General features: G+C 43.8%; 3 protein-coding genes across 3 annotated transcripts; all 3 read left to right on the top strand.

The window, feature by feature from the left end:
- The first annotated feature begins 2,147 nt into the window (after window positions 1-2,147).
- myo1hb (myosin IHb) lies at window positions 2,148-9,762 on the top strand. The gene is made up of 31 exons (XM_068752786.1): window positions 2,148-2,309; window positions 2,541-2,656; window positions 2,791-2,989; window positions 3,099-3,179; window positions 3,284-3,463; window positions 3,551-3,649; window positions 3,731-3,844; window positions 3,932-4,003; window positions 4,077-4,196; window positions 4,642-4,709; window positions 4,799-4,904; window positions 4,988-5,068; window positions 5,147-5,238; window positions 5,330-5,424; window positions 5,954-6,000; window positions 6,209-6,289; window positions 6,360-6,465; window positions 6,597-6,714; window positions 6,852-6,965; window positions 7,064-7,140; window positions 7,201-7,269; window positions 7,380-7,464; window positions 7,533-7,695; window positions 7,802-7,885; window positions 7,978-8,071; window positions 8,587-8,642; window positions 8,720-8,855; window positions 8,938-9,008; window positions 9,377-9,474; window positions 9,545-9,644; window positions 9,736-9,762. Exons 1-31 carry the CDS (start codon window positions 2,184-2,186, stop codon window positions 9,760-9,762), a joined length of 3,075 nt encoding a protein of 1,024 aa, XP_068608887.1. The 5' UTR covers window positions 2,148-2,183.
- A 1,368-nt stretch (window positions 9,763-11,130) lies between these two features.
- susd2 (sushi domain containing 2) lies at window positions 11,131-17,378 on the top strand. The gene is made up of 16 exons (XM_068753017.1): window positions 11,131-11,191; window positions 11,529-11,727; window positions 11,931-12,082; window positions 12,179-12,346; window positions 12,426-12,600; window positions 12,683-12,884; window positions 13,986-14,071; window positions 14,445-14,713; window positions 14,781-14,915; window positions 14,998-15,147; window positions 15,474-15,722; window positions 15,971-16,154; window positions 16,527-16,621; window positions 16,814-16,993; window positions 17,130-17,226; window positions 17,333-17,378. The coding sequence occupies exons 1-16, from the start codon at window positions 11,131-11,133 to the stop codon at window positions 17,376-17,378; spliced, it is 2,448 nt and encodes an 815-aa protein (XP_068609118.1).
- A 1,910-nt stretch (window positions 17,379-19,288) lies between these two features.
- On the top strand, window positions 19,289-22,851 carry taok3b (TAO kinase 3b). Its single transcript, XM_068752773.1, has 8 exons — window positions 19,289-19,417; window positions 19,891-20,127; window positions 20,250-20,378; window positions 20,458-20,661; window positions 20,802-21,041; window positions 21,371-21,583; window positions 21,756-21,938; window positions 22,690-22,851. The coding sequence occupies exons 2-8, from the start codon at window positions 19,942-19,944 to the stop codon at window positions 22,849-22,851; spliced, it is 1,317 nt and encodes a 438-aa protein (XP_068608874.1). The 5' UTR covers window positions 19,289-19,417; window positions 19,891-19,941.
- Window positions 22,852-24,685: the final 1,834 nt, after the last annotated feature.

The following is a 24,685-nucleotide window of genomic DNA, read 5'->3' as shown; positions in this document are numbered from 1 at the left end:
ATAGTTTTAATAATGTGCGCAGACAAATCACGATTTGACAATTCAAATTTTGACCACTCAGCAATTTACGCATTTTGGCCTAATACCGGTAAGTTCGGACATTCACTGCGTGCTCCCCTCGAAATGCCGGCAGCAGAGGACGTGATTGACCGTTGCGGTGGAGGACGCTGATGGCCGGGTTGCTCTAGATACCTGGATCCTCCTAAACGTGTGTTGCCCGAGTGATGTGTGGTCTCAGTCAGCCGCCCACGAGGAGTGCTATCTCTTTCAGGAGCCTAACTGCCACTTTGTGGCCGTGTAACTGGATCCTGCAACATACTGGATGGACGGGGACAAGGGACAATGGAGTCCCCTCTCAGGTGGTCTCCGGGTCAGATAGACTTTCTTGTTCTCTTGCAACTGCAACAAACATTGAATATGATGTTGGAATATTTATACATGTTGGATTTGTTGTGTTACCTTCTACTTTTTTTATTTATTTAATTGCCATAGATTCTTAAATATCTTCAGGTGACGCTGTTGTCAAGGAACGCAACTTAGTGACTATAAATTGTCAACCACCTTCTTACAGCAACTTAAGTGTTGTTTTAACATCAGCTATGTGTTCAGCAAAGGTATCATTTACTTAAAATGATAAGTAATGATATATATATCTGTGCTCCACATTTAACTTAGCACCTGTATGCTGCTTTAAGTCCAGAGGACAGGACACCTGTATGCTGCTTTAAGTCCAGAGGACAGGACACCTGTAGGCTGCTTTAAGTCCAGAGGACAGGACACCTGTATGCTGCTTTAAGTCCAGAGGACAGGACACCTGTATGCTGCTTTAAGTCCACATTTCTGTTAGATGTGGGCATCGAAGGATACATTTTGTACATCTCTGAACTGAAGGCTCATGGCGGGAGGCAGGGAGCATCAGTCGGTTTTAATGTAGATCTAAACTCAGAGAGGATCATCTTAACTTGCACAATCCTCTCGCCTGCAAAAATGGTATGTCCAAGCTAAGATCCGTCTCATGGGAAATAATTTCTTTTGATGCATGTCTTCTTCTTGGACATGATGCATCAGCCAAGAGAGAACCGAGCCCAGAATCCTCTTCATAAACAACCTATATGCAGCATGCATGGAAGACACTTGTATGTCTCCGTGTAGATGGACTGTCAGGGATGTTGTCTTTTTGGAATACAATGGAGCATTTCGAATGAAGTTTCCTTTGTCACCAAAACATTATTGATGGTTTCCTATTAAAGGAAGTAGAGGCTGTAATCTGTCATGGTTTCCCGTCAGCTCCTCCGTCAGATTTTTAAAAATCGCTGTTATTTCCTCTCAATAAAGCCAGAAGCTCAGTTCAGAGAAGCGACAGAGACACAAGCAGAGACATCATGGACCTCTAGGGTAGGTAACGTTTTCTGTTTAAATAAATAAATTATTTCTGGCATTTTATGGTTAAGATTATTTCTGCAGGGTAGAGTAGATTAGAGCCAGAGTAGAACAAAGTAGAGCGTTTTTGGGAGAAGGATCTGTGAGTGTCACTTACTGCTCGACGTTGAAGTGAGACAAACCGGTGAAGTATTATACTGAGTGGACACTTTCATAACGCCACGGGTTTGTAGGTTGTATTTCTTCCTGAGTTGTGTATTTTCAACACGATTCATGGCCGTCATAATGAACGTTATTCCTGAATCTTCCTTTGTCACAATCATCTGGATTCTTTTGTTGGATCTCCTGGAGTCAATCAAGCTTTTCTTGTAGATGCAGCCTTCGTGTTGGTTCTGTCCCCTGGGGACAGAAGACTAATGTGTCTTTAGACAACACAGGAGCAGATTAGATAGTGGAACCTGAATTTAGAGCTTAAAGGAAGCAGCCAAGGACTCTGACTGGAAGTGACCCATATCTAGACAAACAAGCAGAGACGAGCCTCCCTCTGGGAAATATGTCCACTAGTTGTGTTGTCATGTGTTCCTGATAACAAAACGTAACAAACACCGATAAATTCTTGAGGACAGCAGGACAAGGACATGGCAAAGACCTTAACAGAAGGACAGTGGATGAGACCAACAACTATATTGTGTTCAGGGGACTCATAGATTCTGTTGTCCAGTTTTGTCCTGATACCTCGTCACTAACGTGTTCATGCTGGGACACAGAGCCTGGAGGACAGGTGCAACCAGATCCTGAGGAACATGGAGGCCTCCCTGACAGCACGGGATCGCGTGGGCCTGCAGGACTTTGTTCTGCTGGACGGCTACACGAGTGAGACGGCCTTCCTGGACAACCTAAGGAAACGCTTCCATGAGAATCTCATTTATGTGAGTCTTCCTATGCGGCCTAATATCAGATAACCTTGCTATTTCTCTTTCTCTAATGAAACTTCACGCCTCCAACCCTTTGACCCAACAAAACCGGATGCGGCAGTTTATTTTGCTGAATCTGCTGCTGTGAGCATTTTAAGGGTCAAGTCTATCTGCAAGGTCGTGACAGACGATTAACAAAAACGTGTTGCTTTTCACATGACTTCCCTTCCGCGTCTTTCTCCACAGACCTACATTGGGACTCTCTTGGTGTCGGTCAACCCCTACAAAGAGTTTGATATCTACAGCAAGAAGCAGATGGATACCTACATGGGGGTTAACTTCTTTGAGCTCCCACCTCATATGTAAGATATAAAAAAATCCCATTATCCGGGCTTGGGACCGGCTCAATGGAGACACTGGCAATGTTACGCTAGCTCCTGCTGACCGTGCTGCCCATATAACTTTAATAAACTTCCACCTGTTGCTGTACCTTCAGCTATGCACTGGCAGACAATGTCTTCCGCACTATGCAATCTGAGTTCAACAACCACTTCATCCTGATCTCGGGGGAGAGCGGCGCTGGGAAAACCGAGGCTTCCAAGAAAATCCTCCAGTTCTACGCCGTCAGCTGTCCAAGTACCAAACTCCTGAACAACGTCCGGGACCGGCTCCTTCTCTGCAATCCTGTGCTTGAAGTCAGCGACTTTCATGTGTGCCAAATCCTCTGCTGCATTTTTTTTTAGATAATTGCATTTCTACATAAAGTATATGCGTCTTCTTTTTTTTTTTTTTATTATCTTCCAGGCTTTTGGAAATGCCAAAACCCTAAAGAATGACAACTCAAGCCGCTTTGGGAAATACATGGATATCCAGTTTGACCACCAGGTGGACTGAAATGACTTTTCTTTTTTACTAACTTACACTATAAATAATAATGTCAACACAAAATATCCCAGCAATGCACTGACCTCAAGGGTCGCACTCTTCAGGGCGGTGCAGTTGGTGGTCACATCTTGAGTTACCTGCTGGAGAAGTCCCGTGTGGTCCATCAGAACCACGGTGATAGAAACTTCCACATCTTCTACCAGCTGGTGGAGGGGGGAGAGGAAGATCTGCTCCGGTGGCTTGGCCTGGAGAGGAACTGCCAGCATTACAGTTACCTGGTGCAGGTGGGTGAACGTCCCAACGCTCGCACACTATCTGGTGAGAGAGAAACGCTTTGACTCTTTACGGTATATCCTACTGTCCTTCTCCAGGGTGGTTGTGCCAAAGTGAGCTCAATCAACGATCTACGTGACTGGAGGACTGTGCGGAAAGCGCTCGCTGTCATCGAGTTCAGTGGGGGTGACACCGAGGTGATGCGCTGCACCGGGGATTCAACACGATTCAGTCTGTGAATGCAACGTTTTCACAAAGTCTTCCTCTCTGAAATGCAGCAACTGTTTGGAATAATCGCGAGTGTGCTCCATCTGGGAAATATCACATTTGAAGCTGACGCCCGAGGGTATGCCTCTCTCAGAGAAAATCAGGAAATGCACTGGCTGTCAAAGGTGAGCCCCCCCCCCCCGCTGGTGATAATTTTACTATGCAATAATCAATAGAAATAACATGTGAGTTGCTTTGCCTTTACTGTGCAGTTGCTTGGGATTCCTGCGCAGGTGCTGCAGCAGGGTTTGACTCACAGGAAGATTGAAGCCAAAGCAGAGGAGGTGGTTTATTTGATTTGATTGAAAGTCTAAAATCCGTTTCTGCCGTTTAACTATTAACATTCTACTGTTCAAGGTGCTCAGTCCCTTCTCTGTGGACCACGCTGTGTATGCCAGGGATGCCCTTGCCAAAGCCGTCTATGGTCGCACTTTTAACTGGTTGGTCAACAAGATCAACGAATCTTTAGCTAACAAGGTGAGGGGAAAAAAAAAGATAACTCCCACGCAGACACACAACCGCGACCTTTTTGCTGTGAGGCGAAAGCGCTACCCACTATACCACCATGCCGCCTAATTTTATCAATTAAAAAAATAAGTGCATCAGAAGGGCTTTTGGGGAATACTGACCCCCACAAAACCCGATCCTTCCATTCTGTTCCCTTCTTGCCACAAGTTCCATTCCTATTTATATGCATCACGTGCTTTGAAATTATTTCACCGTGTAAACCTGCACCTAGAACTTGTATACAGTATATGGATCAATGGCTGCTCTAGAAGAGTCAGCATTTCCTGCTCTGATGTGTGGCTCCATCGCTAAACATAATTACATGTGCCAATCCCTGATGCCTATTATTGTGATGTTAAATAGAATCATGGATATGATGCGAATCAGGAATCACATCTGACTCAATTACCCGTAGGATTCGTCCAGGAAGACGGTGATTGGTCTGTTGGACATCTACGGCTTCGAGGTTTTTAATGTTAACAGGTAAGACGAAACGCAGCTGTGCAGCTTCTGCAGCAGCGCCCTTGTGAAAGGAACATGTCGTTTCTGACGCCGTCTTCCGTTTTCCTCAGCTTTGAGCAGTTCTGCATCAACTACTGCAACGAGAAGCTCCAGCAGCTTTTCATCCAGCTGACCCTGAAGTCTGAGCAGGAGGAGTACGAGACGGAAGGAATAGAGGTGGCGGCACCATCGCGCTTCATCGTTTATGATTCAACCTGCCCTTAACGGGAAAATACTAACCCGCGTATTTTAATGCACAGTGGGAACCGGTGCCATATTTCAACAACAAGATCATCTGTGATCTTGTGGAAGAGAAATACAGAGGAATCATCTCTTTATTGGTAAATTCTCCAGACAAACATTGAACTCACCCTCTGAACAAATATGTGGATGAACAGTCGATGCTTCTCCTCATGTAGGATGAGGAATGTTTACGTCCTGGAGAAGCCACAGATCTCACCTTACTGGAGAAGATGGAGGAAAAGATTGGCGGCCATCCTCACTTTGTCACGTCAGTTCCACGCTTCTGTCTGACAGAAAATGGACGTGACCGTAAAAGCACATAGAACTGTCACAAAATAAAATGTTTCTCCTTCCTGCAGACATAAACTTGCAGACAAAAAGACAAGGAAGACACTGGAAAGAGGAGACTTCCGCCTCCTGCATTATGCTGGAGAGGTTACATACTGTGTTGTTGGTAAGAGATGAATAATCATTTACACCTCTGTTAAACATGCTTATCTAACAGCAGCCGAATGGTAAATGTCGTCCAATAGAAGCACAGACAGAGAGGGATCAGCAATATATACTTTATATCGTGTAAATCTCCAGCCAGACAAATTGTTTTGCCCCAAAATTCCATATGTGCATACTTCCCTGTAAGTACAGAATGTGCATAAAAGATCCACTCAACTTAACAAATGTATGCCTTAAAAAGAAGGTGTGTCTCCCCGCGGATGTGCTGTAAATGATGACGACAAAATAAACATTTATTTAGAATTAACTACAGGATACTGTCAGACTAGATCTGTTTGCACTTTAATTATAACTGAATTCTATGAACTAAGTAAAATATGTGCATATGCACATCAGACCAGTAGAACTATAGACATGACAAGTAAAATAGACTAGAATCTTTAGTGTGGTCATTTTGTTCCGTTTTACTTTGAGTTTTAAGGAGGAGGGTTAATATACAGAGAATGTAAATATTCTTTGTTCTCTGTCAGGATTCTTGGACAAAAACAACGATCTCCTGTATCGGAATGGGAAAGAGGTAACTTTAATTCACTTCTTTTTACATTGCCGACAATGAATTAAAACACAGTTCAAGAAAATTGACACTACATTTATACAAATTCTGTATTTGATCTGAATCAATGGGTAAAGTATGACTTGCACAACCAAATAAAAACTGAGACTATATATTTAAAGTAATTTAGAGAAACTCTCCATGCCTGAGCAGTTTTACCGTTCTCCTCAAGGTGATGCGACAATCCAAGAACGCTATCATCCAGCACTGTTTTCCTCCTACTGAGCCCGATAGCAAGAAGAGACCTGAGACTGTGAGTAGATGAAATTAAATTAGGTAAATGAACCATCACACACATGCACCATTTTCCTTTGACCCACCAGGTGGTGACTCAGTTTAAGAGCAGTCTGGTGGGCTTGACTGAGATCTTAACGTCGAAGGAGCCCTGGTACGTCCGCTGTATTAAACCCAATGAAGCCAAGCAGCCAGGTGAAGCTTTGTTTTCTGAAGAATCCTTAACACCTGAAGACACCTCATAGCCTTAGTCAAACAACAAACAGCGACACTAGTAAGGTATTTGACCCCTAACCTCTCTAGACGGCCTCTGGTGTCTCCTGCAGGGTGCTTTGACGACGTGTTGGTGAGGCATCAGGTGAAGTACCTGGGCCTGATGGAGCACCTGAGGGTCAGGCGCGCTGGCTTTGCCTACCGGCGCAAATACGAAATCTTTCTTCAGAGGTATCAATAAGCAAACTTTGAACCCTCGCTTTTGTGTTAAACCCCACTTCTTAAAGACACTCGGTAGTTTCTCTTATTCTAATTTGGACACATGCTTTGAAAATATCCCAAACCGCCGTGTGTCCTTTCGTGCTTAGATATAAGCCCCTGTGTCCCGACACCTGGCCCAACTGGAAAGGTGCCGCAGCAGAAGGCGTGCGCCAGCTGATCAGACACCTGGACTACAAATCTGATGAGTACAAAATGGGCCGGTAGGAAGATTACGAATTCACCGATCCCATAAACTGCTTGTGATGAGATGCTAACGTTTATCGCTGTTTTATTTATTTATTATTATTTCAACCTCAAGGACAAAGATTTTCATCCGGCACCCAAGAACTCTGTTTGCAACAGAAGACGCCTTTCAGCTCTGCAAAAATAAACTAGGTGAGATGACTTGAACTGTATTTCTGTAATTCTGAATTAAACTAACGCTCTAAATTACAGCAACAAGGATTCAGGCTAAATACAAGGGCTACCGAGTGAAAGGAGACTACCTGAAACAGAGACAGGCTGGTGAGTTCTAAAACATGCACAGATTCATCATCTGCAGGAAGTGGAAAGTTGATTACGTCCATATGAAAAGCTTTTTTCTTATTTTCTTGTGTGACCTTTTGACCGAATAGCCACCAAGATTGAGAACTGCTGGCGAGGCCTGATGGCAAGGAAGGAGCGTGAAAAGAGAGCGTGGGCGGTGACGGTCATCAAGAAGTAAGGATGCTTGAACCATGTGTGTGATGAGGAAGACGGCCGCGTGAGATTATCCGTTATTATTCCAGGTTCATCAAAGGCTTCATAACTAGAAATCAGCCATCCTGCTTTGACAATACTGATTACCTGGTGTACGTGAGGCTCAGCTACCTCAGACGGCTGAAGGAAAACCTTCCCAAATCCGTCCTGGAGAAAGACCTTTGGCTCACCCCTCCACCTGTGCTGCAAGAGGCAAGTCATATGCATAACGAGTTCTAATTGTAAGGTTTCATTAGCCTGTCATTTTGTAAATAGCCACACGAGTCAACAGGCGACAAGCAACTTTTTTTTTTTCTAGGCTTCCCAGCTGCTGAAAAAGCTTTATATTCGCCACATGGTGCGAAATTACTTTAGAGGAATCTTCCCGGCGAAAAAAGCACAGGTACAGAAAAAGTGTTTTCCACTTTTAAAATGGCAAGAAATGTAATTTCCCGACATCCCTTCCTTTTATCGTGGGGTTTTCCTTGTCTTCAGCTTCAGTTAAAAGTACTTACAAGCTCCATGTTCAAGGGAAAGAAGGAAAACTACCCCTTCAGTGTGTGCAGGCCATTCATGGACACCCGGATAGGTAGGACACCGACAGCATGATAATATACACGCCCTGTATTAGCCTCTGGAGACTGCAAATACATGCTACAGGCAGCTCGTTCCCCTCCTAACTGGATCCGCATGGTGATCTGGATCATCATCAAAAGGTTCTAGATTGTTCTTGGCATCTTTATACACCAACCATGAAAACTAAAAGTGAATCAGAGTTGATGTGAAATTTTAACAGATTTTTTAATCCATAAATGGAGTTTTAATGTTAAAATGTAATAATTTTTTTATTACAGATTTGTTTGTATCCAGACGGGTATCCGAATCGCTCTCAAAATGTAATGGTTACTAAGTCAGATTTTTTTCATCAAAATCCATCCAGCGGCTTTTCAGTAATTCTGCTAATAAACAGATAAACGCAGTCAGAATCAGAACCTCCTGGTAATTATTCATGCTCCAGTTCTCCTGGTATTGATCAGATTGTCGTATTCAGTTTTTGCGTGAAATCCTCTTTCACGGATTCTCAGTGCTTTCTGTCATTTGAAGGTGCAGAAGATATAAACATCAAAGTGCTTCAGATGATTCGGCACGAACACATCAAGGTAAACTAGCATTGATTTATCGGTGCATCGGTATCACTGTTTAATAAATACACTGCGTTTGTGTGTCTTTCCCACAGTACAGCGTGCCCGTGGTGAAGTACGACAGAAACGGGTTCAGGCCTCGTCTCCGGCAGCTCGTCTTCACGCAGGAAGCTGCCTACCTGGTGGAAGAAGCCAAGATCAAGCAGCGGGTCGATTACAGCTCTCTGAAAGGTTTTGTTTTATGTCGGCAGAGATCCAAGCGTTAAGCTTGACGTTGCTTTTAACGTTTTATTGCTCTTTTTTTTTTATTTAGGTGTGTCGGTCAGCAACCTGAGTGACAACTTCTTGATCCTTCATGTTACATGTGATGAAATCAAACAAAAAGTAAACCCTATGACACCCTGCAGTGTGTGTGTGTGTGTGTTCATTTTAATTTGTCAGTATGGAAACATGCGATAATGATCCTGTTTTTGTTTGTTTTTTTAGAGTTATATCTAAATTACTGGTATCTCGATCTTGTTTATTTTGAGATTCTTTGACAAATCCAATTATTTTGCCAAGATAATTTTTTGGCATTAAGCGATTTTCTTTTTAAATCAGGGATTATTTTTCGGACGTTTGCTGCTGTTTTTATGCAGTACTGCAGCACCCCTCAGAGGAGACATATCAGAACAGTATTACATAGGTGACTCGGAGTATAAGAGCATATTGATATCCAACAGCTGAGGTACTGCGACCATCTGCTCTTGTAGGGGGATCTGGTTCTGCAGTGCGACTACTTGTTTGAGGCCCTGACTAAGCTGTGTGTTATTGCCAAGAAGCAGAACTACATTAAAGTGGTCCAGGGCAGGTAAAATGCATCATTGTTCATTTTAAATAAAAATGATGGACGACCATGACTCAATGTGAAACCCTTGCAGTGTGAGATTTGACATCCAGCTTGGCAGAGAGGGGTTCGTTGACTTCAGGAGCGGTCAGGAGTCCGTGATCTACAGGGCCAAGAACGGCCATTTGATGGTGGTGAGTGTGGAGTTCATCGAAGGATCAATGAGGTAATGCAAAATGAATACTTGTTGAAAGCGCTGACCGTGGTCGTTCCTGTCTTTGGCAGGAATCTGCGAGAACAAAGTCCAGATGATGTCGCCGGTGATTCGGAATGACGTAACGATGTTTGTTCTTCTATTGGGTTACATAGTTGCTAAATGTGTTTTATGTCTGCTTATTTTTACTTTTTGCATCTCTATGATAGTGTAATCTTTTTATGTGTATGCAAATACTTCACAAGTGCTGCCAATATCTTGTAGATAGCAGAGCGCAAGCTTAATGCAAAGCATAGCAAGGGGCCCGAAGGACGGCTCGTTCCTCACATCTTGTGTTTCATGAAAATAAACTACTATATAATAGAAACACTAAAAATCTGTTCATTATCAAATGTATCTGAATCTCGGTCTGGAAAATAACATTAAACACAAACATGTTCATTTTTCTGTAGCAATTATTTATTTCCTCCTTTATTACATTGGAACCTGGAAAAACACTTGGAGAGCGCAAACCTCCCCCAAGCAGCTCGTTCCCCTCCTAACTGGATTTACACCGTCCACATGTTGATCTGGATCATCATCAAACGATTCTAGATTGTTCTTTTCAACCATGAAAAGTAAAAGTGAATCAGAGTTGATGTGTATTTTATACTGATTTTTGAATCCATAAATGGGTTTTAATGTTAAAATGATATATTTTTTCTGTCCTCATTCTGGATCAGATCCAGAATACATTTTTCATGATAGTGCATCAGACATATTATGACTGTGATTTACGGTGACTGAATTGAATGTATATATTTTGAAAAAGCCTCCATTATAAATAAATGGGAAAATCCATTTTTTTAATTTATTTATCCAGACGAGATCTGGATCGATCTCGGATTTTAATGGGATCTAAATTCGACCCATCTTCAGATTATTTTCATCAAGATCCATCCAGCAGTTTTTCAACCCTGAAATGATATATTGTGGCAGCAGCACCCCCTTCAGGTCAATAGCTGTACTACAAGATCCTCTGTTCTGACTTGTAAAACATGCACTGAATTGTTATTTATCTCAATATTTTTTTCATTTGCAGAGTGTCCTCATTTCATATGTTGATATAACTTCAAATAACTGATATTAAGACATTTGTGAAGGGAGAAATATTGTCCTCAAGTGAGTTTTATTTGGCACGTATCTAATCATAATTGCATTTTAATCTGCTTTATCTTCAAGTATGATAATGAGTATACGCAATGCAGGAGCTCATAAAGGTCTAAAAGTCGAACATCTATTAAGGAGATAATGAATCTCATAAACTGGTTGGAACTGAAGTGAAGGCAATGTGAGGGCAAATCGTAATGGCCTCTGGTTGATGATTAAAGAGTTGTTTGTGAATGCCAGCGATTGCCGGGACAAGGTTTAAAGAAATACTGAGTAGATCAGGCTGAGACGAAACAGCAGAATCAGCCCGGGTGACGATGGAGAGATTCACAGCCGTGATATTTGTCCTCCTGGTCTCATGCATCTGTAGCTCATTAGGCAAGTATACACCCCAAACTAAACCGCTCACATAGTCAATTATTCATATGATTTTTGTGTGTTTGAACTAATCACAATAGTTAATAGAAAAGTTTTCAAACCAAAGTTACAAAATGCTTTGAAATGATAGAGGGTTTAAAAAAAAAAAATGTTTGTGTGTGTGAGAAAATTTGACGAGACTGAACTGAATTATTAAAAAATAAAATCTGATTTGATCCATATTTGGAAAAATAACTGTGAATTTTTTTAATATTCTGAATTAACTTAGCTCTAAATGAAAACTGTAAATGAATTCAATAAATAACTAGATATAAAAGTGATGGTGCACATTGTGCAGGACAGACATGTGAAGGACGCTGTGGAGACAAGTTGGACTCATGTTCCTGCCACTCGACATGCACGTCTCTGAAGAGCTGCTGCTCAGACTATAAAGAGTACTGTGTGGAAATAGTCCCATATTCCGGGTCCATTATGGGAGGGACGGATTTTACTGTGCTTGAGGCGAGTTTCAATAAGAGTTCAAAGATTGTCTGCAGGTAAGTGTTCCTTTTGTTGTGTCCTGTCCTGTTCCTAAATTGGACTGTCCGCTGTGCGCTTTCATTGGACTTCCATCTCCTGCTCTGTCCCACTTCTGCTGATGAAGACACACTAAATATTTAGAGGCGTGGTTAAAGGCACAAGAAAAATGAATGTTTAAGAGGAAGTCTATGATTGTAATGATCCTTATTCACAACGGCAGGTTCAAAAATGACCTTGACACCGTGGGGTATGTGGATAAAGACAGCAGAGGACATTGTATTTCCCCGCTGTTGTACGAAACAGGATGGGTTCCTGTCCACGTCTCCTCGGATAATGGGACCACATTCAGCAGAGTCGGCGCCTGGCTCTCTGGTACGGAGTAATCTCAGGACGACCTCTAAGCGTTTCCAACATTTGATTTCCATTCCATGCTGAAATAAAAAATAATATATGATTCATTTTCCCCAGTTCACACTGGCAAGCTGGATTCTCAGTTCAAGGCCACAATGGACAACTCGACCAAATGGCAGTACTACGGAACGCCTAACGTCGCCGGCGCGCTGGCGATGACGTGGAATACCTCTTTAGTCACAGGAGACAGGGTTAATTTAGAGCTGTGGGGCTACAGGGAGACGGGTTAGTACCCCCGTATGTACACTGCACAGGTCACGTGACATGTTGGCTTTCAAACGATTTGTAAAACACATCTTTGTAGGCGAGCCCTATGGCGAGAACTGGCGGGGCGAGTGGGCGTATCTCTACTCACTGGCGAAGGAGCATCCCAACAATGGTTCCTTTACTTTTTTGCCCAAACCAGCAGAAAAGAGCTTTTCAAGTTGGGAGCTGGGCTCCATACGGATCAGCCCCAGTACCTACCCTGACGGTGCATGGTGTGTGTGAACACATTCTCTACACAGCACAAGTGACTCTTTGTGGATATTGACATAAAATCCGGCTGCGTTTTTCATTTAGGAACGTGCACGCCACTTGGTCTGAGGATCACGCGCTGGCCTGGCATCTGGAGGAGAAGTTCAGGCAGAACTCCTCAATGTGGGCCCTGGAGAAATGTTTAGCGTGGGACAAGCTGGAAAACAGGCTGCCCAACTTCACCAGTGAGATCATAGACTGCCCCTGCACTCTGGCTCAAGCCAGGGCAGACACGGGGAGGTTTCATGTAAGTGTGAAGCGTCTGGCGGTGACGGAAAGATCACAAACTGATGCTTCACCCACATAAACACATAAACGCTACTACACAGGGACACAAAGGCTGCAGAAAAGGTTCTTCGCAGACACAAACGTGTTAAATCTGCAGTAGATCTGCACCTGATCAGGCCTGGACACGCGACTATAAGCCTAGAACCATTACGACGTAAGTGAAAACCTCATGTATGTACACTACACCCAGTGATGTACAACATATAGGCTGCTGAGCAAGCCACTGAATAAAGAGCTGCTATATAAAACTACAAATGCTAATGCTAGCAGTGATGGTAATTGATGGACAGTTACAGGTCCGGGTCCTGCAGGACCAGGGACAGAAGGACCTGCAGACCGAGACACAAAGAGGGACAAACAGAGGGAGAGAGCGCACGACTACGGGGAAGAGAGGAATTAATGACAAACATTTATAACATGTGAATAACCAGGTGAAAAAGGAGGAGCTCAGTGTGTCATAAGGAGGTTATGACATCTCATTGATATGGATTACTTATAAACTTTGTTAAAGAGGAAAGTCTTAATCGACTCTTTTACAGTGTTTGTGCTGTAGATAAGAATTTGTAATTGGGGGGGGGGGGGGGGGGGGGGGGAGTGGCCGAAGCCTCTTATCAGGTCAAAGTCTTGTCATATTTTACACACACAGGCATTTTCTTCACATTCACTGTGTATTTGCATCGATTTGTTCTTTGCAAGGCCATAACTATCTACAAAAGTTCAAGTTAGTTTGAAGCCGGAAAATCTCTAAAAAATAATTGATAAAATTAAAGTTTTATATGCTGTACTTGCATACAGATTTCAGCGATTGGGAAACATTAAAATATTTTAAACATTTTAGTAACAATTTTTAAGATAAGGTTCTTTTTTTAAATATGTTTTAAACTCTTCCCAACATTAGATCATCATTAAATGTGATCTAACTGAACTATCACCTCAGATATCATCGACCATGTTTATTACTAACATCCTGGACCGTGTTTGCACGCTAGCATTCGTTTAGACATTTGTTTGTCATGGTAACCAAGTGAAACGTTCACGTTTGCTGTTCCTCTCACCTTAGACGGACTATGGCTGCGATATAGAGAAAGGGAGCGTGTGCACCTACCACCCTGGAAGTGTTCACTGTGTGAGGGCGATCCAGGCCAGGTGAGTCCTTCACAGGTGTGAACACGCCTCCGTCGATGGCCGACAACAGTTTTACAAAATGTACACAAAAACTACCAGATGGATTCTGGTTAACTAATTTGCTTATGTCAAATTTAACAAATGACAAAACTCATCAGCCGAATATGCTTTAGGTTATAATGTATTATAACCTTCCAAATAAGAAGTCATCGGTCAGTGCGGCTTTGAGACCATTTTATATTTACTTGTTCTGGTGAAGTCGCATTAGTGTCGGCGCGTAACCGAAAATATATCAAAGCATCCTAAAAGCATGAAGAAATTAAAGTAATTGGTAAATACTACTTTATACAAAACATAATCATTCTGTGTCAATGTTCCTGAAACGCGCCGCCAGTCCCAGGTATGCAGCAGGACAGCAGTGTTGCTATGACAACACCGGTGCTCAGGTCCTGACTGCAGACTCCATTGGGGGTAGCACCCCAGACCGAGCACACGACTGGGGGTCGCCTCCGTACCAGAAGCCCCCCCGTGTCCCCGGACAGTCCCACTGGGTCTACGACGTGCTCAGCTTCTACTACTGCTGCCTGTGGTCCGAAAACTGCAGCTTCTACTTCGAGCACCGGCCGTCCAGCGACTGCAGGCGCTACCGTTCCCCCAGCTCCGGTGAGTGGCGCCCAGCGTCACGCGCAGCCGTGCACGGATTACGCTCTGATTCGTTGTGTCGCCCCAGCCGTGGTGTTTGGAGATCCCCACTTCATCACATTTGATGGCGTCAGCTACTCCTTCAATGGCAAAGGGGAATACACGCTGGTGAGCTCCGCCAAGAAGCAGCTGACCGTCCAAGGCAGGACAGAACCGGTGAACGGTGAGAAGACGCTGTCAAAGACGAGTCTTTGAGACACTTAGAAGTATAAAATACAAACTCTTACGGATTCTGGCTCCGTTAGGAACCGCTATAAAAGCAACGAAACTGACTGCTGTGGCCATGAAAGAGGCGAACTCCGATGTCATCGAGGTGAGGATCGCCAGCGGCCTTGAAGTGCTGCAAAATCAAAAGTCGCTCTCCTTTTCTGAGCAGGCGTGGATGGACCTGCACGGTGAGAGCCTCATTCCTTTCGCTGCGCCTGCATCCAGCTTCATTCACGGTTTTAGTAATGAACCCCGAAACAGACATTTGTGTGTTTTGTGCTGGGGTCAAAGGTCACACGCCTGTCTGTCACTCTAACTTTAGGTCAGAGTCACGCTTTTGTCACCTTTGCCCTTTAGCATGTTGTATCCAAACAAACACTGGATGAGCATCCAAGGTTGGCACAAAGTTGCGTTTTAATGTGAATATTAATGTGAATCTAATTGCTAAAGTTTTGATTTCATGGTTAAGGAATCTAATAATAGAGATAAAATACTAAATGTTTCTCTCTCCTAGGTGTGTTTGTGTTTTCTCCTTCCTCGGTAAGCGTAACGGTGATGTTCCCCTCGGGAGCCGGAGTGGAGCTAGAACTGAGAGCGGGGACAGTCGTGGCCACGGTGCTCCTTCCAGAAGAGTTCCGAGACGCCACGCTCGGCCTGCTGGGAAAGATGAACGGCGACGCCAGAGATGACCTCACCCTCAGCGACGGGAACCTCGTGCAGAACCACAGCAGCCCAGAGGAGCTGTTCGTCTTCGGGGCAAGCTGTAGGAAATAACGTCGATTCTCTACCCAACAGAACCCGCTGGCGTTCGATGAAACAAGCTTCCGTCTTAGAGTAGAGTAGAGTAGAGTCGGGGTTAAAGTGTAAACTGCTGCTGGAACGGTGCTCCTCCATTACCAGGCAGTGCAGTGCGACAGGTTTTAGGGTGGCATCAGCACATTATCTAGCTATCCATTTTATCTTAAAGCGCTACTGTGGATCTAAGTCCATATGGTCCTTCTCGTCTTTCAGGGGCTGTCTCCAACGAGTCTGCCTTGTTCACATATGATTCAGAGTATCTTCTGGAAACATATTGCTACGCTCCGAGACACGACGACAGTTTCGTTCCGGCGCTTTCTGTCCCCGAGATCCCAGATGATCCGCTCGCGGACGACGCGTCTGACATATGCGCTGGAGAGGGTTCTCAGTTCTGTAGGTAGGTCAAGGCAATCTTTATTGATCGCTCACTCATTATGATACAAAATATATTTCTTTTGGTGTTGTTTTTATGAAGCTAATATCTGTTAAAGTGTATTGCTGTCTTCATATGTGGGACTGAAGGGAGTGACGTGTCTTGGAACAGTTTTATAAAGGAAAGCCTTTGATTTACAGGAATGCCTTAGAATGCAGCGCGTTTAGAGCTACAATCAGCCGGGGGTGGGTTAGAGGTTAGGGGTCAGGGTTAGGGTAACCCATGAAAGGACCGGCCCAGCTTCTTCGTTTTCTGCTTTTTATTATAGCCATTAGAGGCCATTTCAACCAATCAAGTTGCTCAGCTTGTTTTCTGGTCGCTGCCTCCATGCTTCAGGTATGACATCCTTGTAGGTCGTAGTCCTGCAATTGGCAACGCGACCAGAGAGTCGTTCCGGCGTCACCTTTCTCTTGTGCAGGATCTAAAGCCAGGTGAGTTCAAAATTGTAGCGACATATAATGTGAATATTGTGTATAATTGGTTACACAGAAATAGAACAAGTATACTTTACATACTACAAATCTTACCTTCTATTTGTACATGCGTAATGACGATAAAGTTGAACCTGACCCAACCTAATATTTATCTGGTTTTAAGAGCTAATTTTTCCCTGTCCTGTGCAGTGATATCCTGCGGATGGATTTCACCACCGTTCAATGGGAAGAAGGAGGGAACTACTTATTTACAAGGCGCTAAAGTGCAGTTTTCCTGTCATGACGGCTACACGCTCAAAGGACCGGAGGCGCGTGTGTGTCAGGAGAACGGACAATGGTCCGGAGAGGACACATCCTGCATTGTTTCCAGTATGTGTGTGTGAAGCTATAGATACTAGTAGTAGAAGCATGTCAGCTGTGTTAGCGCCATTAGACATCAGGATATGTCCGAAGAGCTCAAGCCAATATTAATATTTTGTCTTTCAAACATCTTTGATTTTTCCAGGTAATGTCGCAGGAATCGTGGCCGGTTCAGTCGTCGGAGCCGCCGCACTGATTCTGATTATTCTAACGATTGCCCTCCAAGCCAGAAAACAAAAAAGGTGTGTATAGCATCTTTATTTATTGTTAACAGAGCATTTCTCCTGTTTGTTACCTTCTCATGGAACAAACAACATTTCTTTAATCTCCTTTTTTATTTTATTTCAGAAAAGCTGCACAGTCAGATGAAACTATGGTAGTTGAGACCTTCTGAATCCCATTCTCACTTTTCTGACTCACTGTAAATATGTTAATCTTCATAAACTGTAGCATTGAAACGAGCATGCATAAATATGCTTTAAAACAGAAGAATACAAAGGAAATATCTCCTTTGAACCACAAAACGTATCATTGAATAACTTGAGCGAACAGCTGTCTGCAGCCATCATATTACTGACATGACCGACTGCTGTCTAAATACTCATCCAGCATTAATATAAATAATAATAAATAATAATGATAAAATAATAAACAGTGAAAACTGTTCAGTCATCTCAGTCACATAGAAAGATTCCATTTAACTTTTCACTTGTATTGTTCTTTCCTCTAATTCTAATGCATATTTTTATCTAAATGTTTATTTTCAAATTGTGGGACAATAAAAAAAAATTCATACTATATGTGTTTCATTTCAGTTTGACTCGCATCGATCTAAAAGCGTCGTTAGCACATATTAGCTTGCACATATTAGCATGGATGCAAGAAGCAAAATTCACATCTTTTCCTTGTTCACTCATATCGACACGTTTCACCAGTTGAAAAAGTCTCCATTATAAGTTCATTGGGAAATCAATTTTATTTTTGTATCCAGATGTGTTTCCATTTTACTCTCAAAATGTAATGGGATCAAAGTTAGACCCATCCTCAGATTTATTTCCGTCAAGATGCATCCAGCGGTTTTTCCATAATCCTGCTAACAAACAGACAAACGCCATCAAAAACATGATGGGAAAGACCAATGGACACTAAGAAGACACAGATGGACATCAAAGGCACAAAAAAGGCATTTACTTTGAAATTAATTAATTAACGTGCAAGAGAGCCGAGCCCCCTTACGGTTCTGATTCTAGATTCGGCTCTGGCAGTAGTAGCAGCGCATGAGATACCGTAGAGTGGAAGCCTGTTACTAAAAGCTCGTCTCTGTCGCCCCCTAGCGGCCATGGTAAGTTGAGACTTGACTGTTCTACGTTTTTCATTCTTTCTTACTTTTCAGAAATTCAAAAACACAAATAATAGTCAAATAAGAATCACAATCCACAGAAGAAAAGAACAAATGAAAGGAACCAAATTTCTATGCTGTGTCTATGTAAGTTTCATTTTCCCGTTTCTCTGTAATAAAAGCGGATATTTATATTTGTTTTGTATTTGAATATGATAATATTGTGGGCATGTAACTTAACTTTAAACAAATAGCATATTCATGTGTCTGCAAATTGTAAATGTCTCTAAAATATTCTTATTTATCGTTTCTATAAAAACATCTGCATTAGTGTGGCAGCTTCAGACGCCTGAGACGCGTCTGTAGTATTGCGTCGTCTCTTTAAAGAAAAGGGGGGGGGGGGGGGGGCACAGAGGAGCGAGATGAATAGAAGGCACCAGAAGCCCCCACCATGAAGTGCGCGCTGAATGTAGGACAGAAACTCGCGTGGAATACAACCGGATCATCACGCGGCATATTCCAGGGGAGACCATGCTCGGATGCGTCCTGTCTGATTTTAAGAATGGCACCAAGCGCGATCATTGGAACACGAGAAAAGTCTTTTTCCTCCCAAACATTTCGTGCGTTTTGAAGCGGAAGAGGAGAGTGGCGGGGACGCGCATCTCCGAGCTGTCTTTCACCGATTATCAATGGTAGGCATTGCATAATTCAGCCTTATCAACCGGAGCCACCACCCCCCCCCCCCCCCCCCCCCCCCCCCCGCTTCTCGGCGGGGGCTGCTTTTATTGGCCTTTTCTCTCTTACGAGGATTTCACAGACAGTAGCGGGGGAAGGATGCGTTCACAGCTGGACGCGGCGCGCTGCATTCAGGGACATTCGGCAGTAATAGCAGAAACAGCGAGTCCGCCGGGCCTGGGAGACAGCCAGCCCCACGATCTCCTCCTTTTACTCCCCCCCTGCAGGACCATGCGTGCGTGAGGGATGAGGCTGTGCACGGGGACACCAGGCCAGAGCTGCGGCCTACTTCTCACAAGAGCCGGCCTCCCGACCGCAAGATCCGTGAACGCGTCGCCACCATCACATCAACATCTTTGGTACTCTCGCCTTCGTTTGCATAGTAAATGTGTGCACGTGCGCGCGCGTGTGTGCCAATGTGCGCGCGTGCGTGTGGTGCGCGCTAGCGGCAGGGGGGGGGGGGGGGAGGGGTGTCTGTGTTCTCAGCTGTACATCTGTAGTCATGGCAACCGGATCCTGTTAATGGATGCCATTTTTTTCCCATCCTCAGCCTCCGCTCTCGTGTGTGCACATCGCATGCGTGTGTGCACGTCGCATGCGTGTGTGCACGTCACATGCGTGTGTGTGCTCCTTATGAATCTGCAGGATCCATCACAAACGGACGTGGAGTCATCTCCAAACTGATTCCTTTTCACCAATCGATCGATCGATCTGTGTTTCGGCCCGCCGTCCGTCCGTCTGTCTTCCTTTGGTTCCCACTGGCACGTCAGCTGTTCCCCCGCTTCCTGTGCCGCTTCCTTTGACTTCCTGCTTCCTGTGCCGCTCCGTCCAGGTCATCAGGTAGATCCAGGAGCATGAGCAGGACTTTGAGCTGCGGGAGCAGATGTCTGGGTACAAGCGCATGCGGCGGCAGCACCAGAAGCAGCTGATCGCCCTGGAGAACAGGCTGAAGGCCGAGATGGACGAGCACAGGCTCCGGCTGCAGAAGGAACTAGAGACACACGCGAACAATACTTACATTGAGCTGGAAAGACTGGCCAAGAGGCATTCTTGTCAAAACGACAAAGAGGTACGGCCTCAGCAGCAGCCGTAATTCATGAATGGGGCATTGCATTCACCTCGCGGGCCATTTACGACCGTTAGGAGATCAAGGAAGCGCGATTAGTGCAATAGTTTGATCTCTCTCTGCAGATGAAGTCAGTCGCAGCTGAGGAGAGGAGGATCCAGCAACAGATTGTTGCTCAGCAAAAGAAGGAGCTGACTTGTTTCTTGGAGAATCAAAAAAAGGAGTACAGGCTTTGCAAGGACAAGATCAAAGACGTAAAGTTCACGAGCCCACATCTGTTCCCTGTCTGTCTCCTTTGTTTTTATCTGCACTTCACCTGCGACTGCGTTACAGGAGATGAGCGAAGACCTTTTTACACCCAAGGAGGAGAAGCAGGAGCTTCTGTCGAGGCACAAAGAAACAATGCAGCGCTCTCAGGCCGAGGAGGAGGCGCACCTGCTGGCCCAGCAGAGGCTGGTCTACGACCGCAGCTGCCGGGCCCTGAAGCGCCGGAGCGTGGTCAGGAAGCACGAGTTTGAGCAGGAGCAGCTGAGAGAGGTGATCGGATGTCCCGGCGATTTCCTGACCAATCACAAATGTTATTATTTCACTCCATGTAAATGCAGCGTCACGATAATTACAAAAATGAAGAAGCTAAACCAGCTCGGATCATTCGTGTTTATGCTCTATAATCAAAGGAGCTGAACAAGAAGAGGACCCAGAAGGAGATGGAGCATGCCCTGATGATCCGGCAGGACGAGTCCACCCAGGATATGGAGCGCCGGCAGCTGCAGATGCTGCAGAAGCTTCGGATCGAGCTCATGCGGCTGCAGCACCAGACGGAGCTTGAAAACCAGGAGGAGTACAACGGCCGGCGGCAGAGCGAGCTGCACAGGAAACACACTCTGGAGCAACGGCAGCAGCCCAGAAACCTCAAGGTGTCGGTACACGGCGAAACGGGTCGCACACACGTTGCGTCGTCGGGTTAGAATCCGAGCTGTAAATGGCTGATGAAGAAAAACCTTTAGGTAGGAAGTTCACCTTCTGTTTGCAGAAATAAAGCCACGATATGAACTTCTAAATCAATTATTCAGCGAATCAGCGATTGCAAAATAAACATTTAACTCTTTGCACTTCTGATATTTCTTATAAATTAATTTTGAAGTCGAAAACAAACTAGAAACAAAATCCCCTGTTCGGTAAGCGAGGTTTGCCGACAGGAAAGATGAGGACGCCGACATCGATTCCCTTTTTAAATCCTCTGCAGGCGCTGGAAATGCAGATCAAGAAACAGTTCCAGGACACCTGCAAGGTGCAGAACAAGCAGTACAAGGCTCTGAGAAACCACCAGCTGGAGGTCTCCCCGAAAGGCGACCACAAGGCCATCCTGAAGAGCCTGAAGGAGGAGCAGAACCGGAAGCTGGCCATTCTGGCTGAGCAGTACGAGCAGAGCATCAACGAGATGATGGCTTCACAGTCGGTACGAAGCGTCCGGCGGGCGGCACCACGCCTGGAGCGTGTGCACGTTAGTCTGAAGAGCGACGGTTAAAGAAGACTCCCCTTATCCGGACTGCTGTCTGAAACCACAGATATATGCGTTCCATGTTTTCCTGCTCTGAAGTTTACCTTCTTCCGTCTCGCCGCTTCTCCAGATGCGATTAGACGCCGAGCAGGAAACCGAGTGCCAGGCTCTGAAGCAGCAGTTGAAGCAAGAGATGGAGCTCTTGGACGCCTACCAGAGGAAAACTCAGTCGCAGATGGAGACTCAACACGAGCGAGAGCAGCAGAAACTGGAGCAGAAGGTCTCCATACGCAGAGCGCACCTTGAGCAGAAGGTGGGTTTAAGACCGAAGACCGTTTAATATGCTGAAAATAAATCCACCGTCGTGTCAGAGCGACCTCTGGACGTCTACGTTATCAACTTTACTCTTTAGCGCCCCCTAGGAGTTACAGTATTTATTACAACCGTACAAATCTGGTGTATAATAACAATAAACTTAATCTTAAATTTCGCCTTGTAAATCAAATTATTTTAGTCCCTTAAAACACGGGATCCTCAGTGGAAAGCTGATGAAGGTGCTGAATGGAGCTTAACAACCACTTAAACATCTTAAAAAATCTGGTTCTTAATCCAGACATACGTAGAAGAAGAAAAAAACCAGACAGATTAAAAGGCAGAAAATTAAAGAGGAATTCCTCAGAAAGGGAGTAAATCAGACAAACCTCCATGGAAATAAAAGCAGGCAACACGCATCAGCGAACAGAAATGGTTTAAGGATTAAATTATTTAAAGTTTAGGTTTAAAGTTTTTTTTAAAATTGTGCCTAGTTCTACAGAAACAAATCTGTTTGCATCAATAAAATATTATGTATTTTATTTTATCAAATATTTTCAGTGATTATATTTTTTTATTTACTTTTCTTTCTTTCACAGGCAGATTAACCAGATTGTAAATATCGCATCACGTTCGTGAAAAGTTAAGATTTTTATGAAATGTTGGAGTTTCTGTGAAATAATTTCCCCTCAGCAGGAAAAGCAAGAGTTTAGATCAAAAAGCAAACGTTCCACTGTGCTCTTTGACTGCAGATTGAAGAGGAGCTGGCCGGACTCCAGAAGGAGCGCACTGAAAGAATCAAACACTTGTTGGAGCGTCAGGACAGAGAAATGAACACGTTCGACACAGAGAGTCGGAGCCTCGGATTCGGAAGCCTCGGCTCCCTGGACTTCCCCAAAGAAGACGACAGATGAGGGTGGATTTATCTTCGGAGGACAACATATCTGCGCCGTTTTCACGTCCATGGTGACAAAGCTGGATAACGTTCTCTGTTGCTTTTCTACGTTCTCCTCATCTTTGATTCAAGGCGTTAACGTGCAATGAGAACTTTTTTTGTGAAACTTGAAGCTGGGGGGAGGGGGGGGGGGTATAAAAAAAAAAAAGAATCTAGAGCCACATGTCAATAAAAACCCAACCGACTCAGCGCAAGTCAAACTTCTGTGTTCACAATAAGACTCTCTCCTCCATCCCGTTTCCTTCTTTTGGGATGAATTGAATAAATCAGGAAATTTAGTACATTTGGCACTTTGGTATGTTGAAGTAGAAATGCTGTTTGTGTGATGCTTAAGGTGTGTGTTACATGGAGGGACATTGTGGAATGTGAGTTTCGGACTCCCCCCCCCCCCCATCGTAAACTGCTTTGTTTTTTTTTACTAACTTTATTTTGTTATATTTATTTGTGCTTTGATTGTGAATACTACCATATGGACTCACCAGATTCAGTCCGTTTATTTCGTTTCCTTTTCCTTCATGGGTGCTTTCTGCATACAATAAGCTGCGGTCCCTCGTTTCTAGGCAACCGTTCTTACCTTTTTATTTGACACGCAGGTTCGATTGGCATTAGCGTGACCAACCTGGTTATCTTCTCACAATTCAAGATCCCACTTGGTACAACTGCTTATTATTGCATGCACTTTAAGGACAAATTCAGGTTGTGAAGTGAAGCATGAATCTGTCAGAGATTTTAGCTGTTTGTAAATATAAGCATTTCTTTATTTCGTTTTCATTTTAAGCCTATGGGTACTGAACATAAGCGCCATATTTGATAATTTCACAAATGCCTTTCTTTGAGTTGTGCCTGATGCAGATTTTAGTTACGTGTTTCTTATATCTATATTTACTTTGAGGCTGGCACTATTTTGTTTGGGTTTCATCGAAACGTGTGAATAGTTTAATGTTCACCGATCTTGGTGAGAATTGTGCTGTATAACTTTTGATATGAATATTTGTACATGAGAATATAGCTAGAACATACAGAGACACTGGTCTATTACTGATAATAGAACTTAATGATTCAAGTTTCGCTTTGTTTCTTGTTTTATAATATAGAGATACGGTCATACAATAGTTCAATATATTGACTCAGATTGTATAAAAGCTGGCGGACCACAGACTTCCTATAATAATCAATATGATGTTCTTTTATGGATCAATAGTTCTGTAAAAGCAAACACATGTGGGTCCAGATTGCATTTGAGTAATTCGTGTCTAATGATCAGATTTACGTATTTTTGCCATGTTCATTATCGTCATTGAACAGGTTGCACAATATTTCCATTTATAGTGAATGGGAAGTTAATCGTTTGGTGCTTCATTTCTAAAACCACCTTTAGCCTTGTAGTTTTTTGTCTTGAAGAGATGATTGATTTTTACAAAAAGTAAACCTGAAGCATTTTGAAAGCCCTTCTGAGTCAAGACGCTCCCACGTTTGTCACGCGCGACACATTTATTAGTGAAACACTCTAAAAATGAACTATATGTATGAGAAAATAAATACTATTTTATCACGGGTCAGCTGTTGGAACATTGTTTAAGGTGGTTGTCTTGAACGCAACAGGTTTTTCTATCCCCCCATTTCATTTCAGAAAAGTTGAAGATGACCCCTGAATTAAAGTATTTTAAATAAAGGAATATGACGACAACCAATTCCTGATGGCAATACAACCTCAGTGCTGTTTGGAACCGTTCAAAACTAAATTCTGAATTTGTTGTGTTGTGAACTCGAATGGTTTCTCTGGATTTTTCAGC

The sequence above is a fragment of the Brachionichthys hirsutus genome, chromosome 19 (genome assembly GCF_040956055.1).
Source record: "Brachionichthys hirsutus isolate HB-005 chromosome 19, CSIRO-AGI_Bhir_v1, whole genome shotgun sequence".
Classification (NCBI taxonomy): Eukaryota; Metazoa; Chordata; class Actinopteri; order Lophiiformes; family Brachionichthyidae; genus Brachionichthys; species Brachionichthys hirsutus.
The sequence above is the reverse complement of the archived record's forward strand: the minus strand, read 5'-3'. Positions and strand labels throughout refer to the sequence as shown.